General features: G+C 37.4%; 1 protein-coding gene across 1 annotated transcript; it reads left to right on the top strand.

Annotated features, from left to right (window-relative positions):
- The first annotated feature begins 1,542 nt into the window (after window positions 1-1,542).
- On the top strand, window positions 1,543-2,877 carry APELA (apelin receptor early endogenous ligand). Its single transcript, XM_049852691.1, has 2 exons — window positions 1,543-1,615; window positions 2,789-2,877. Exons 1-2 carry the CDS (start codon window positions 1,543-1,545, stop codon window positions 2,875-2,877), a joined length of 162 nt encoding a protein of 53 aa, XP_049708648.1.
- The last annotated feature ends 12,482 nt before the right edge of the window (window positions 2,878-15,359 follow it).

Here is a 15,359-nt window from a genome sequence, read left to right as displayed (position 1 = left end):
AGTCAGATTTGTTGATTGGTTTGCTGTTTTCCAGACTGAGAGAGGCTAGGGGGATAAAACTCTGAACACATTCTTTGCCACTCATGAAGCCCTTTATATCATGAGTCCAAACTCCACTGTATTTGACTGATTTTGTGGAGCAATGCGCAAATACAACACAGTAGTGCAGTGCGTTTAACACTATGCTTCCAGTCTTCAAACAGGCAAAAATTCTCAGAATTTTAAGAGTTAGTTTAAGAATTTCTGAATGTTCTTGCCTGTTATAAAGTTCATGCATACCTAGGCAAGCAGGAAATTTTATAGGCTGACTTGTAAAATCAAGACAAATCAGGCATTAAGTTCAAACTTCAGGAAACCCAGGGTTATGTACCAACTACCTGAATCTGGAGAAGCCAAATACAACAAAATTACTGGCAGTTCATAACAAGTTACATATGCTTTTAATTTAGTATTTTGCCTATACTTGTATTTCAGAGTGTATCTTCACTATCCTTTTAGTTTCCATAAAAAGTGAGTACAGTGGATTTCCACATCAAACAGCAATATATGCCATAAAAGGAAAACAAAACAAAAAGAGATCTTCATGCATATGCACAAAAGAAAAGACTAGATTGTTTTTGTTTCTGCTGAATTCATTGAGACCTGAACTGAGTTCTTTCTCCGTCTCTAATTTCTGTATCTGTGATATGTTAGCCTGGTATTCCACACTTATAAATGTTTTATGGAAGACAGATTTCATAAGTTAGTGGTTCTTCCTGAACTTCCTTATTTTAAATCCTGGACAAATGGCAGATGAAAATGATCTCCATTACTTTTAAAATTGTGCTTTAAAAAATAAAGCTATAAACATTGCGTAGGCTCATTTCAGAACATTCTAAACCCCAGAAATATTAATTCATACAAACCCACATAGGTTAATCAATTTAGAGATTTAGTTTAACTAGGCACCGGTTAGCAGTTACTTTGGTAAAGGTGAAAAAATTTAGCACATATTCTGACACAAAGCATTTGGGAGTCTTAAATGAGAGCTTCAGAATGCCTTCTGAAAAGGACAAAGGAGAGACTTCCTGTCATTTCCACTGGTTTCTGCATGTTGCATGTGGGACCAATAAGGGCAAAGTAAAGTTTAAACAGATGCAAATGGTGAGAGGAGGAGGCCATGCCATGCCTTGTTTTACATATTTCTCCATATTCAGACTGGATTTAAGCCAGTTTTTTTTCTTTGGAACTTTCAGAGTAGATTTACACTGAAGTTACAGTGTAGTTTAAATGGTCTATCTCACCAATATTTGCTTACGGGAATTAAGAGGAGTAAGAGGGGAGAGAAGAGTGGAGGAGGGTTTGAAGCTGAGGGAGGCTCTGGCCACAGCGCAGTGCACCAGTAACCTTGTCTGATGTGATCATTAACCTTTCTGGAGATGCAGCTGGCGGTTCTCTGAGTTTTGTCATTAGAATGTGAGGAGAGCCGCACAGCGATTGCACAGGCTATTTAAAGACTGATTTACTTTGAGAGCTACTGCTCCACATTACTGTGGCAGAAAAATGAGATGCCGACAATTCTTTTTCATATTTTTCATTTTAATTATGAGTCTTCTTATCAATGGACAAAGACCAGGTAGGACTTTAATACATTTGTACTGAGTAACTTGATGTTTATATCCTGTGTGTCTGCGGGCCTCTCAGTGTAATTGTATTTATGTTGAAACTCAGGTGTGCTAGCTAGCAGTATTGGGGGTAAATTTGTAGAATTGCAGGAAGTATGCTATCCTGTTAGATCTATTATTTGGTTATTTTTAAAAATAGCTGAAATTTAAAGTGACAATAAGTACTTTACCACCATTTTACTCAATGCAAAGAAAGTTGCCCCTCAAAGTCTTGTGGATATGTTGTCCTCACAAGTAAAACGGACTGAAAATGTGGGCATATTTATTATGTATTTATTACAGAAGTTAACAAAACCGTCGATTTATAGGTAAAATATAAAATACAAATCAGTGTATTGAAATAGCTTGTTGCTTGCCAAAATTAGCATAAAAAATTACAATGTGCTAAAATGCGGATGAAATCTTAAAACAGATCAATAACTGTCATTTACATTTATATAACTAGGCTGTTTCACTTAAAAACTTTTTTTACCATTCTTAGTGTTATTATGCACATAGTGTCAAAACAAAACAAAACAAAAAACTCTCAAAAATATGTATGATCAGATAATATTAACCTACTTGACGCTTTTGTCAAGGATGTTACCAATTGTGTCATTCTTAACCAACAGGAATTTAGTCAGCCAAGTCATTCTAATACGTTTTTACTTCAAAATCAAAGATCTAACATTTTAAAGCACTGACAAGTAAAAAATTAGAAGGGTAAAAAAGTTTTCTGACTAAGGAAAACTCAAGCCAAAGTTTAAATAGAAGCGTAATAATATTTACACTCAAACATGTTATATTATTCACTTGATAACACATGTCTCCGTTAGAAAGAAAATGGTGCATAACTGATTAAAAACTTAGACCTTTCCCTTGTAGTTAATCAGGAGTTTGATCACTGAGAGGTTATTTCAAATGGTGCTCCCCTTGCACGCCCTTTTCCAAGAAAGAGGACAGAGCTCCCAAGCAGCAACTCAGAAAGCAGTTTTATCCCTTCTTATTGTTCACAGCAATTGCTATTCAAAATATTTCTACTTTTTCTAAATAAAGAACTCCTTGTACTTGTAAAATATTTGTGATTAATTCAGTACATAAACTAAAGGGTCTAACACGTTCCTAATATTTCTCTTTTTCCCCAGCTAATTTTGTTATGAGGAGGAAACTGCATAGACAAAACTGCCTTCAGAGGAGATGTATGCCTCTTCACTCTCGAGTGCCCTTCCCCTGAGGTATTTCCGATGGAAAATAGCTTTACTATCTTTAGGCAATGTTCCAGATTAGTTCTACCAAAAAATTTATTCAAACTGTTTTGTAACATGTGATGATAGATTTATGATGAGCTTAAGAGACCAAAAAAAAAAAAAATTTTTTTTTTTTTTTTTAAGAGATGCAGACTGACGAACGAAGGAGTGAAATATCATGATGTTTGGAGATTTCTTTAATATTTAATTTAATATTTCTTTTATTTATTTATTTAATATTTCTTTAATAGTTAAACAGAAAAATGGGATATGAGGAAAATGTAAGATTCATGAGGAAAATCTTAATTGTTAAATCTGAAGGATATATCATTAATATACTATTGTGTGTGTATGAAAATTTTAATAATAAAATATCAGGCACTGGGTCTTAAATATGTTTTGAAAAACACTGAATAGCCCCCTATGTTATCCAGAACAAGGTCATTTCCCATTAAGACTGTGTACTTAATAGCATTTTGACCTATTTGCCAAACAATACCATATGTATGAGGTACTGGCCTCAATACTTTGTAGTTTATTTTTCCTGAAAATACATATTTTTTCATATATAAAACCAACTTAATATTAATGTCACAGTAGATTTACAGCCTCACTAAATTCTGAATGGGATTTTGCTCCTCCTTTTTTTTCCCCACTCACTGAAAGGCCAACGATTTTACACTACCACGATCACTAGTGATAACACTTGAATCAGCTTCAAATACTACCCAAGTTTAAGTCACTTCATACTAAAAAAATAAATAACTTGGCATTCCATTGTAATTATTTTAAACTGTCTAAATCATTTAAAAATAGATCTTCCAAAAAAAAAAAATGCTATAGAAATATCCCTCAGCAGGTCAACATACCAGGGAATTGCTAAATTAGTTTATTCAGGTGGCCTGCAGACTGTAGCTTTTATGGCTCTATTCATCCTATGGAAAGAATGGTTGCAATGACTATTGTGTAATATGTGCTTTTCAAACTTGGTGGAAGCCTTGTAGTAGGAAGTTAAGCGAAGGAAGAGCAATTCGGTCATAAGCATTTATCAAGAGGACTAAGTCAAAAAGCCAAGTTCTCCATCCTAGCATCTATACCAAATTACTCTTTGCTACCATATGAAAAATTATTATTAAAAAAATTTTTTTTTATCATATGAAAAATAGATTTTGAGGTGAGATCCAGAAAGATACAATAGGAGATTCCTGAGAAAACAGTTAAGCGAATAAAAAACACTCTTTAAAAGGATGTTATATGTTTTTTTAAAAAATCCTCTGGTGGATATTGATAATGCTTCAGGTATTACTGTCTCACCTATAAACTAAAAGCCAAAACTCGTTGCCATTGAGTTGATTCTGACTCATAGTGACCCTAAAAAAAATTAAAAAACCAAACCCGTTGCTGTCAAGTCGATTCTGACTCATAGTGAGCCTATAGAACAGAGTAGAACTGCCCCCATAGAGTTTCCAAGCAGCGCCTGGTGGATTCAAACTGCCAAGCTCTTGGTTAGCAGCCACAGCACTTAACCACTATGCCACCAGGGTTTCCCCAGTGACCTTACAGATATTGTTAAAAATCTGTGCTTAGGAGGAGTGGAGAAACTCCTTGGCAAACAGCAAAGAAGAGAGGAGGCATTTGACAACAGCGGGGGGTGGAATTCCTGCATATAGAGAGAAAGATACCTTGCATAATACAAGCATAAGCCCTTTGTTAGCCACAGGTTATCTTGGCTTTCTGCAGAGGCCACCTGCCATAAAAACCAGGGTTGCAAGCAAACAAGATAGAATAGTGAAATTTGAATTGTAAAAATTAAAGGAAAATTTAAATGAAAGCTTTGTAAACCATTCCATAATAGCAGTCCTTTACTTTTGTTAGCTGATAGCTTTAAAGAACTGCTCAGGTTGCAACATCCATTTTCTCAGGGTTTAGAAAAAAAAAAGGGCTAGTCCTATATTCCAGCTCAGTTCTTTGAAGAGTGTTTAAAAGTCACATTTTGAAATCCATCAATACTCTAAGAGCGAGTACCCGATACATGTTAAAATAATTTCTCAAGGTCTTGCTCAACTACTGCTATGAAAACAAGTGTTACTTTTAAATTTGAGAACATAATTCTCACTATCCTAAGTACCTGCACATTTCTTCTATGTCTTGCAACAAAGGTACTCTGACAACTAGGGGAAAGCTCTATGGGCCTAGATAGTAAAACTCTAAGGCAGCCCTCCCTTCCATTTCCTCTGTTTTCTTCTTGCTTTAGATAAAATCACACAGTTATTTGACTCAGATAGGGCCAAGTAAGACTGTAAAAGCATTGGTAAGGTAAACATTTGACTTTGGAAGTTTTCCAGATTAACCCTCTGGAGTGGTTTAGACCTTTAGCTCACTGAACAAGAATGCCCTATTTACTCTGTCAATCTCTTTCCAGCTCCTAGAGTCCTCCTCTGTGATCCTCAGCCAGATTTCCTTACCTGTACAATTGAGTTAATTAAATAGAAAAACTATGCTGTATGAGATTCATTTTGTTGATTTTATGTACACACACACATATATATACAGATATATATATGCATATATATATAGTCTCACAGGAAAGCAAGAGAAAGGGGTGTCAGGAAATCCAAGCTAACAGGTTAATGAGAGAACTATAGAGTGGAAAATGAGGTAGGGACGTAAGAGTCTAATGACTTCTAGAAGTAAAAGCTTAAACTACGTCAATACTTTTATTGATAAATATATTACTCTAGATAGTTACATACCCTGATAATACTTATTCTAATAACAACTGGAATATATGTTCATGGTTTAAAATTTTTTCAAACAGTATAAAAAATACAGTAAAAAATAAAAGTCCTTCACCCTACCCTATCCCCATTTTCATTTCCCAGAGGTAAAGTCTATAAAAATATTTTTTGTAAAGGTAACCTTTTGATACATTATTTTTAAATTGACATCAGCTAATACTCTCCTGTCATCCTTGATTACCATTCAAAATGTAAGTGCTTTTAGTCTTCTGTTTTCTGCCTTATTCTTACCCCTCACGGTCATGGATTTCTGACGCCCTCACTAAACCTCTGCCCTGCCTCCCAACTCTTTCTGCAACTGCCCCATTTTCTTGGCTCTTCTCATTACGTTCTCTTCACTCACCTCTTTGGCTTAACTGAAAGTCAACCCTGTCTGCGGTCCTGAATATCCACCTTAGTGGAGCACTTCTGATTCTCATTCACTTCTGATTCTCATATGAGGTGCGTCAGCCAGGAATCAAACCTGGGTCTCCTGCATTGAAGGTGAGAAATCTACTGCTGAATACCACTACTCCCTTAGTCACTTCCAGTTTCCTTAAACTTCTTAACCTTTAAACTTTTCTTCCAACACACAGCAAGAGATAACTTACTTCACAGAGAAAATGGAGATAAGCAAGCCTTAAAATCAGTCCCCACCCACAAACTACATTTACATCTGCAATCCTCTTTCTATTATCCCTTCATATTTTTTCAGTAAAGGGGCCCTGGTAGCACAATGGTCAAACTGTTTGGCTGCTAATAGAAAAGTTGGTGGTTTGAACCAATCAGTTGCTCTGTGGGAAGATGTGGCAGTCTGCTTCAGTAAAGATTTACAGCCTTGGAAATCCTATGGGGCAGTTCTACTCTATCCTATAGAAAGTCACTATGACTTGGAATCAACTTGATGGCAACAGATGGGCTTTCTGGATTCCACTTCTCAATGTATTCTGGGGAAGGTCCCCAAATGACTTCCTTCTTCTAATCCAGGGAACACCTTTAGTCCTGATCTCAGGTAACTTACCATAGGTCAAATGGTAGAATGATTTTTCCTTGGCTACAATGACACCATGCTCCCTTCTGACTATCTCTGGATTGAATCGCTATTTCTGTGATTTAGGACCTATACAGGGTGTCTAATTGCCTAAATGGAATTTGTAACAGATGGAGTTGCCAGGAGTCAGAATCAACTCTAAAGCAGGAGGTTTGGTTTGTTTGTTTTTGATACCTGTTCCACAGTACCTTAAGCTCATGTCCACCCACAATATATGCAGATCTACCATGGCTTCTGCTTGGCTTATCCTTTACTTCAGTTCTCTATTCCAATATCATAGATGTTATCAAGAGGTCCTAAGGGCCCTTTATATAAAATAACATTTCCCCATCCTTTTTTACCCAAGATAGCCCTGTCTCCCTTTTCCAGGTTCGTTTTTCTTTGTAACACCTAATGCCATCTGACAACATATAACAAATATATTTACTTTCTTATTTGTTTATTACCTGTCTCTCTTCATTAGACTGTAAGCTCCTTGAGAACTATATAAGGTCTCAATAACTATAGCAAGCTGTCACAAAGTTTTTGATAAATTAATGAATGACTAAACAAATGAACTACCAAAAATAAATTCTTCAATTCCTCCCACCTTCAAATATGTTTATGTTTCTTCTGTGTTCTCAAAATTTGAAAATAATTATAAAACTACCGTGCATTAGATGTTTGCTATATATCAGGCATTGTGCTATGAAATATGCATATTACCATCTCATTCAGTGTAACTTTCTCAGCCCTTATATTCACTTCTAGTTGATTTCCCAGGCCTATCATTTATACCTTAAAATATTTTTTGTTTGTGCCGCCTCCTGTTCATCTCTACTGCCAAACTCTATTAGTTTTGTGTCTCTTATTTTTTCCCCAACAGTACTTTAACACCTTAACTGCTCACTCCAGCATCCATTTTTTATTCTGGGAAATCCATTTTTGTTTTACCCTCTGATGCTTCTTAACTGTAAATCAACAACGTCACACTTTGTTTAAAATCTTAACTATCCCCATATCCTTCAGGACAGTGAGAATTCCCACAAGTTGATGAACAAACAATACCTTCAGCCTCATGTGTCATCCTCCCTCTCCCAGGGAGTATAAAAAGTCAGATTGTGTTTGGACTACCTGGATTAAAGCTCTGGCCATAAACTTGTTCTCTGGCGATGCTCAGTAAATCACTTAACCTCCTTAAGCCTCCCTCCACTTCCAGATCTGTAAAATGGAACTAGTAATTGGCAGTTCAAACCCATCCAGAGGCACCCCAGAAGACAGGCCTGGCGACATTCTAAAAGGTCACAGCCTTGAAAACCCTGTTCAGTAGTTTTACTCGGCATACATGGGGTTGCCATGAGTCAGAACCTTCTCAGAGCAACCAACAACAGCAACAAATGGTGGTTACTTTATCATAATGATGTCTGGTACATAAAATCCCCAAACCAAACCCATTGCCATAGATTGGATTCTGACTCATAGCAGCCCTACAGGGCAGAGTATAATGGCCTCATAGTATTTCCAAGGCTGTAATCTTTACAGAAGCAGACTGCCACATCTTTGTCCCACAGAGCTGCTGGTGGTAGAAACTGTGAACCTTTAAGTTAGCAGGCAAGCACTTCACCACCACATCATCAGGACTCTTTCTTGCTACATAGTAAGTGATAAAAAAAAAAAAAGGTAGCATTATTATCATTACTATTACTTTAAAGTCAGTCCATTCCCAGCCTCTTGGTGTTCATCAAACTATGACAGCTTTTCACATGCTGCTGCACCTTTACCTGCTATGTTCTTTCTTCGCTTTTCTCACAATTGTTTATCCTTCAAGAAAACTTCCTGATTTTAATACTCCTGAACAATTGTGGTTAAACAGCTGAACAAAAGTGGTTAAAGAGCTTGCCTACTAACTAAAACGTCGGCAGTTTGAATCCACCAGCCTCTCCTTAGAAACCCTATGGGGCAGTTCTACCCTGTCCTGTAGGGCTGCTATGAGTCAGAATCGACTCGACTCGACGGCAGTGAGTTTTGGTATATATATATATTTATATATACATAAACCAAAAAAAACCACTGAGTTTGATATGTGTATAAACCAAGAAACCCATTCCCATTGAGTCGATTCCAACTCGTAGGACAGAGTAGAACTACCCCATAGGGTTTCCAAGCAGTGGCTGATGAGCTGTCGACCTGGTTAGCAGATAAATGCTTTAACCATTGCACCACTAGGGCTCCATGTGTGTATATATATACATTTTATTTATATATATATATATATATATATACATACACCATTGCCCTATACAGAATATGTAATGATGGACTACAGCCTAATTTCAGAGTTTTCTTCATTTTGGAAAATATATCTCCATAGCTATTTGCTTAAACTAGCTGCTCTATATTATGCCGTTAAGGAATCTAACATTTCTTTAGCATAAGTCTTTGTCTATAGTTTGTTCTCAGTCACGTGTTCAATTAGTGCCCTGACGGTATGAGGTTAACTTTATTCTTACATCCAGTACAGACCAGTACCAGTTGCCGTCAAGTCAGCTTTGACTCATGGTGAGCATGAGTGTGTCAGACTATAGCTCCTCTCCATAGGGTTTTCAGCGACTGATTTTTTCGGAAGTAGATTACCAGGCCTTTCTTCCGAGTTGCCTGTGGATGAACTAGAACAGCCAGCCTTTTGGTTAGCAGCTAAGCACAGTAACAGTTTGTACCACCCAGGGACTCCTAATATACGTGAAAAATGTATTATTATTAAAAAAAAAAAAGCAAAAGGGTATATATTGCTTTTTGGTGACTTGAGAAGAATAAAATTATTATTAACTATTTCAATACATTTTGCCCTTGAACTTTTTTAATAGTGTTGAATGCCACAATTGTATCATTACTTTCAATAATGGCAAAATTTATAGATGAATTCTAAACTTCCTGATATTAATAAATTAATAAGCAATTATTATCAGAAACATTTAAATTCTTGTTATTGCACCTGCTATTTCTCTGGATATTAAAAAAAAAAACATTGCCATTGAGTCGATTCCGAGTTGATCTATAATTAAAATCCTTGTTAATTTATCTACTACCACTCAGAATATTATATATTTATAAGTAAAATAATAATTAATAAAACCCACATATCTTCTGCTTTATTAAAAAATTTATTAAAGCAGAAAAACAAGTAGAATACACAAACTTTCGCAAGACCTACTCCTTCCCTTGGTTTCATACATGCATACCGATAGTCATGCCTGGAGCTTGATCAGTCACTTCCACTATTCCAGAGCTCATTAGGCCCTCCAGATACTGACGAATCTTCTGTAGGTTTAGAAGAACTACCGGATGACCTATGTCTGAAAAATCAGCCAATGAAAACCCTGTGGTGCACAGTTCTACTCTGACACACATGGGGTCACCAAGAGTCAGAGTCATTTCGTTGGCAGCTAGTACTGGCCTTGGAGCCCTGGTGGCTCAGTGATTGAGAGCTATGGCAGCTAGCCAAAAGGTCAGCAGTTTAAATCCACCAGCCACACTTTGGAAACCCCGTAGAGCAGTTCTGCTCTGTCCTATATGGTCGCTATGAGTCAGAATCCACTTGACAGCCATGGGTTTTTAATACTAGTCTCCAGATTAACTGATCCTATCCAGTCTTCGTTTCCTCCAGCTAAGGTTCTACAACCCATTATTTCCTAATTCCTGCCAATATCCTAGATTTGTTCCTCTGTCTTCATCCTATTGTTCTCAAAGAATTCTAAAGTCTTCATCCGGAGCATATCATCACTGCTGGGGAATTCACAAGAAGTCAAATTGGCACCAGCTTTAAATTTATCATCTCCAATCTCAAATTAGTCCTTCATACTAGTCCTGCAAACTTACCACATATCTGTGTCCCCCAAAAATGTGTATCAACTTCGCTGATCCATGATTCCCAGTATTTTGTGGTTGTCCACCATTTTGTGATCTGATATAATTATCGGATGTGATTATCCTATGTGTTATGAATCCTAACCTCTATGATGGAGCCCTGGTGGTGCAGTGAGAGCTTGGCTGCTAACCAAAGCGTTGGCAGTTCACATCGACCAGCCACTCCTTGGGAACCCTATGAGGCAGTTCTACTCTATTCCATAAAGTCTCTATGAGTTGGAATCGACTAGACAGCAATGGATTTGGTTTTGGGGATTTATGATGTTAATGAGGCAGGATTAGAGGTAGTTATGTTAATGGGGCAGGACTCAATCTACAGGATTATGATGTATCTTGAGTCAATCTCTTTTGAGATATAAAAGAGAGAATTGAGCAGAGAGGAGAAGGACCTCATGCCACCAAGAAAGAAACACTGGGAGTGGAGCCAGTCCTTTGAACTGGGGTCTCTGTGCTGAGAAACTCCTAGACCCAGGGGAAGATTGACAACAAGGACCTTACCAGTAGAGTAAGACTTCCCCTGGAGCTAGCACCCTGAATTCAGACTTGAAATTTCTCTTTGTTAAAGCCTTCCACTTGTAGTATTTCTGTTACAGCAGCACTTGATAACCAAGATAGTTGCCCTCAAGTTGGCTCTGACTCACGGTGACTTTATGCATGACAGAATGAAACATTGCCTGATCCTGTGCCATCTTCATAATTGTTGGTCTGTGTAAGTCCATTGTTGAGGCTACTGTGTCTATCCACCTCATTGAGGGTTTCCCTCATTTTCTCTGACCCTCTATTTTACCGAACATGATGTCCTTCTCTAGCAATTGGTTTCCCTGGTTACATAACCAAACTAAGTGAGTTGAAGCCTCACCATTCTCACTTATAAGAAGCATTCTGGTTGTATTTCTTCTAAGACTGATTGGTTTGTTCTTATGGTAGCATATTAAATATTCAGTATTCCTCACCAACACCACAATTTGAGCACATCAATTCTTTCTTTCTTTTTCATTATCAACTTTAGCATGCATATGAGGAGATTGAAAAGACGGTGGTTTGTACCTTAGTCATCAAAGATACACCTTTGCTTAGATGTATTTCATTGTAGATAAGGAGAAAGTCATTTTGAAAGACTTCTTAGCATTTCATTGCATGGATTTCCTTAATTTATATAACTAGACTCTGCTGATGGATATTTATGTAGCTTTATGTATTTATATTTATCTATTTATGCCATTTTAAACAGCAGTACAATGAACATATAGGCATACTTATTTATTCCCTTGCATTTTCATATAAATTTTAAGATCAACTTGTCAGTTTTTGCAAAGAGCCAGCTGGGATTTACAGAGGAATTGTGTTGAATCTGTAGACCAGTATGGGAATTCTTGCTTTCTTAATAAGACTCAGTCTTACAATCCGTCAGCACGGGATGTATTTCCCTGTATCTATGTCAGCTTTTATGTCCTTAAACAATGCATTTGCAGTGCATTAGTTTCTTAGGGTTACCATAACAGAGTCCCATAGACGGGGTGGTTTAAAAGAACAGAAATTTGTTCTCTCACAGTTCTGGAAGCTATAAGTCTGAAATCAAGGTGTTTGGAAGAGCCATGTTCCCTCTGAAGCCTTGTCACGGATTGAATTGTGTACCCCAAAAATATGTGTCGACTTTGTTAGGCCATGATTCCCAGTATTGTGTGGTTGTCCTCCATTTTGTGATTGTAATATTATGCTAAAGAGGATCAGGGTGGGATTGTAACACCACTCTTACTCAGGTCACCTCCCTGATCCAATGTAAACGGAGTTTCTCTGGGGTGTGGCCCATACCACTTTTTATCTCTCAAGAGATAAAAGGAAAAAGAAGCAAGCAGAGGGTTGGGGACCTCATACCACCAAGAAAGCAGCACTGGGAGCAGAGCGTGTCCTTTGGACCTGGGGTCCCTGTGCCTGAGAAGCTCCTCGACCATGGGAAAATTGAGGACAATGATCTTCCTTCAGAGCTGACAGAGAGAGAAAGCCTTACCCTGGAGGTGACTCCCTGAATTTGGACTTTTAGCCTAGTTTACTGTGAGAAAATAAACTCTTTGTTAAAGCCATGCACTTGTGGTATTTCTGTTATAGCAGCACTAGATGACCAAGAAAAGCCTCTAGAGAATGATCCTTCCTGACCTCTTCAAGCTTCTGGTAGCCCCACGTGTTCCTGGGATTGTGGTGGCATAGCTCTAATCTCTGTCTCCAACTTCATTTGTCCTTCACCTCCCCCTCTTCTATGTCTCTGTTTCTTTTCTGTTTTTATAAGGACACCCACTCTTATTGGATTAGAGCCCATCCTTTTCTAGTATGAATTCATGTTAATTTAACCAGTATCTGCAAAGATACGATTTCCAAACAGGTACCAGGAGTTAAGACTTAAATAAACATGTCTTATTGTGGGACACAAATCCAACCCGTAATATGCGGTATGCCCTTAAGACAATTTCCAGAGACCTTGTTATTTTATTTTATGTTTTTTTAAACAATTTTCACCAGTTATGCTTGTTTCACTGAGGAGAGTGTCCATGGAACTTCTCATGAAATTGTTCTGAAAGTCTTCTCCAGCTTTTGCATTTTTTAAACACTGATGCTTAGTGGTAAATTGCTCTCTAGAAAAGCTACAGCAATTTACATTGCCTATAGCAATTCATGAGAATGCCTATTTCTCATGATCTTGCCAACACTGGGTGTCTTACTCTGGGTTATCTAATGGCGTAAACCCAGTGTATATAAGTACATATAGAGAGGGACATACTTCAAGGAAATGGCTCACACAATTATGGGGGCTGGTAAGTCCCAAATCTGTGGGTTAGGTGACAGGCTGAAGACCTCTGCCAGTTCATGTAGTTGCAGGGGCTGATGAATCCAAAATCTGCAGGTCAGGTGGCAGGCTGGAGGCCCCTAGTGCTTCCCAGAACTGTGGGGGTTGGGAGATCCAAAATCTGGCCAAGCCGCAGGCCAGAGACTTCTGCAGGAGTATATCCCAAGAACCAGAGGTCAGGAGGTGAGAGGAGTGTAGGGTCGAGAAAACAGCAAGCTTTGGCAGAACATCCATTTATATACTAGAGGCAGGCCACATCCCCAAGGTAACTCCTCTTTCAAATGATTGGCTATTCATATCAGATCAGAAAATGGAAGGTGATTACAGCGTGCCTGCCAAAACACTGAAAATCATACCCTAGCCAAGTTGACACATAACATTAACTGTCGCACTGGGTATTATCAATATTTTTAGTGTCTGCCAATCTGATAAGCAAAAAAAAAAAAAAAAAAAAATTTCTCTGATCAAAATTTAAGCAGCCTGAGTTGAGACAAATGATTCCTAGAAGAGATATGACTGAGTCTTTTTTATTACTGAATTAGTTATAGTTAACAACCATCAATAAAGTTAGGAAAGTGAAAGCAAAAAGAAGTGGAAACTTCCAGAAATGAAACAAGGTGCTGCCTTGATGTCTTCAGGAGGGGGCCAAGACAACCTATACCTAGGAAACCTCAGCACCAGTAATCCTCCTCCTGTTAATAATCCATCTTTTTCTGAAATTAAAACTAGATAGTTATATTTTGCAACTAGCGTTTATTTAAAATTGACTGCTAAGTACTAATAAGTAATAGTTTCATGGTGTTGAAAGACGCAGGGATCTGTTTTAGCACTGAATGTTTTACTGGTTTAATGAAACACTCAGAAGTAAGACTTCACTTCCAATGATACCTTTCTATTTGCCTGCTTCAAATAACTGTCTTTACTGGTACAAATATCAGGGATCAAAACTATTAAACTTGCTTAAAAAACCCTGAAGTATAGGAAACCAATAGAAAGGGATATATCACTTAGAACTACCGTTACAACAATACAAAATTTAACCATTTAAAACATTTTTATTTTTATTGAGGTGAAATTTATACAACATAAAATTAACCATTTTAAAGTGAACAATTCAGTGGCAGTTAGGACATTCACAACGTGCAGCCACCACCTCTATCTAGTTCCAAAACATTTAAATCACCCCCAAAGTTCCTTATTTATTATAATCATTTTTAAGATAAATGGAACATAAGAAAAGAAATGACTTATAATTTAAATTCAATTTACTGTTCACTGTTGTTGGGAATGTAAAATGGTACAACCATTTTGGTAATTGATTTGGGGTTTCCTTAAAAAGCTAGAAATAGAAGTACCATATGATCCAGCAATCCCACTCCTTGGAATATATCCGAGAGAAATAAGAGCCATCACACGAGTAGATATAATAGATATATGCACACCCGTGTTCACTGCAGCACAGTTCACGATAGGAAAAAGATGGAAACAACTTAGGTGCCCATCAACAGATGAATGGATAAACAAAGTGTGGTACATACACACAATGGAATAATATGCAACGATAAAGAACAATGATGAATCTGCGAAACATCTCATAACATGGGTGAATTTGGAAGGCATTATGCTGAGTGAAATTAGTCAGTCACAAAAGGACAAATATTGTATGAGACCACTATTATAAGAACTCCAGGAAGGATTTAAACACAGAAGAAAACATTCTTTGATGGTTACAAGGGTGGGAGGGAGGGAGAGAGGAATTAACTAGATAGTAGACAAGAATTGTTTAGGTGAAGGGAAGGTCAACACAAAATACAGGAAAAGTCAGCAAAACAGGACTAAAGCAAAAGCTAAGAAGTTTCCTGAACACAACCAAACACTTTGAGGGACAGAGTATCAGGG

This window comes from Elephas maximus, chromosome 13, assembly GCF_024166365.1.
Source record: "Elephas maximus indicus isolate mEleMax1 chromosome 13, mEleMax1 primary haplotype, whole genome shotgun sequence".
Taxonomy (NCBI): Eukaryota; Metazoa; Chordata; class Mammalia; order Proboscidea; family Elephantidae; genus Elephas; species Elephas maximus.
Note: the sequence above shows the minus strand (reverse complement) of the source record. Positions and strands in the feature narration are given on the sequence as shown.

Bases quoted from the DNA above. Each gene is read 5' to 3' on its own strand.
- APELA (XM_049852691.1), top strand. From the start codon at position 1,543: ATGAGATGCCGACAATTCTTTTTCATATTTTTCATTTTAATTATGAGT. The intron at 1,616-2,788 runs GTAGGACTTTAA...CTTTTTCCCCAG, and splicing joins TATCAATGGACAAAGACCAG to CTAATTTTGTTATGAGGAGG.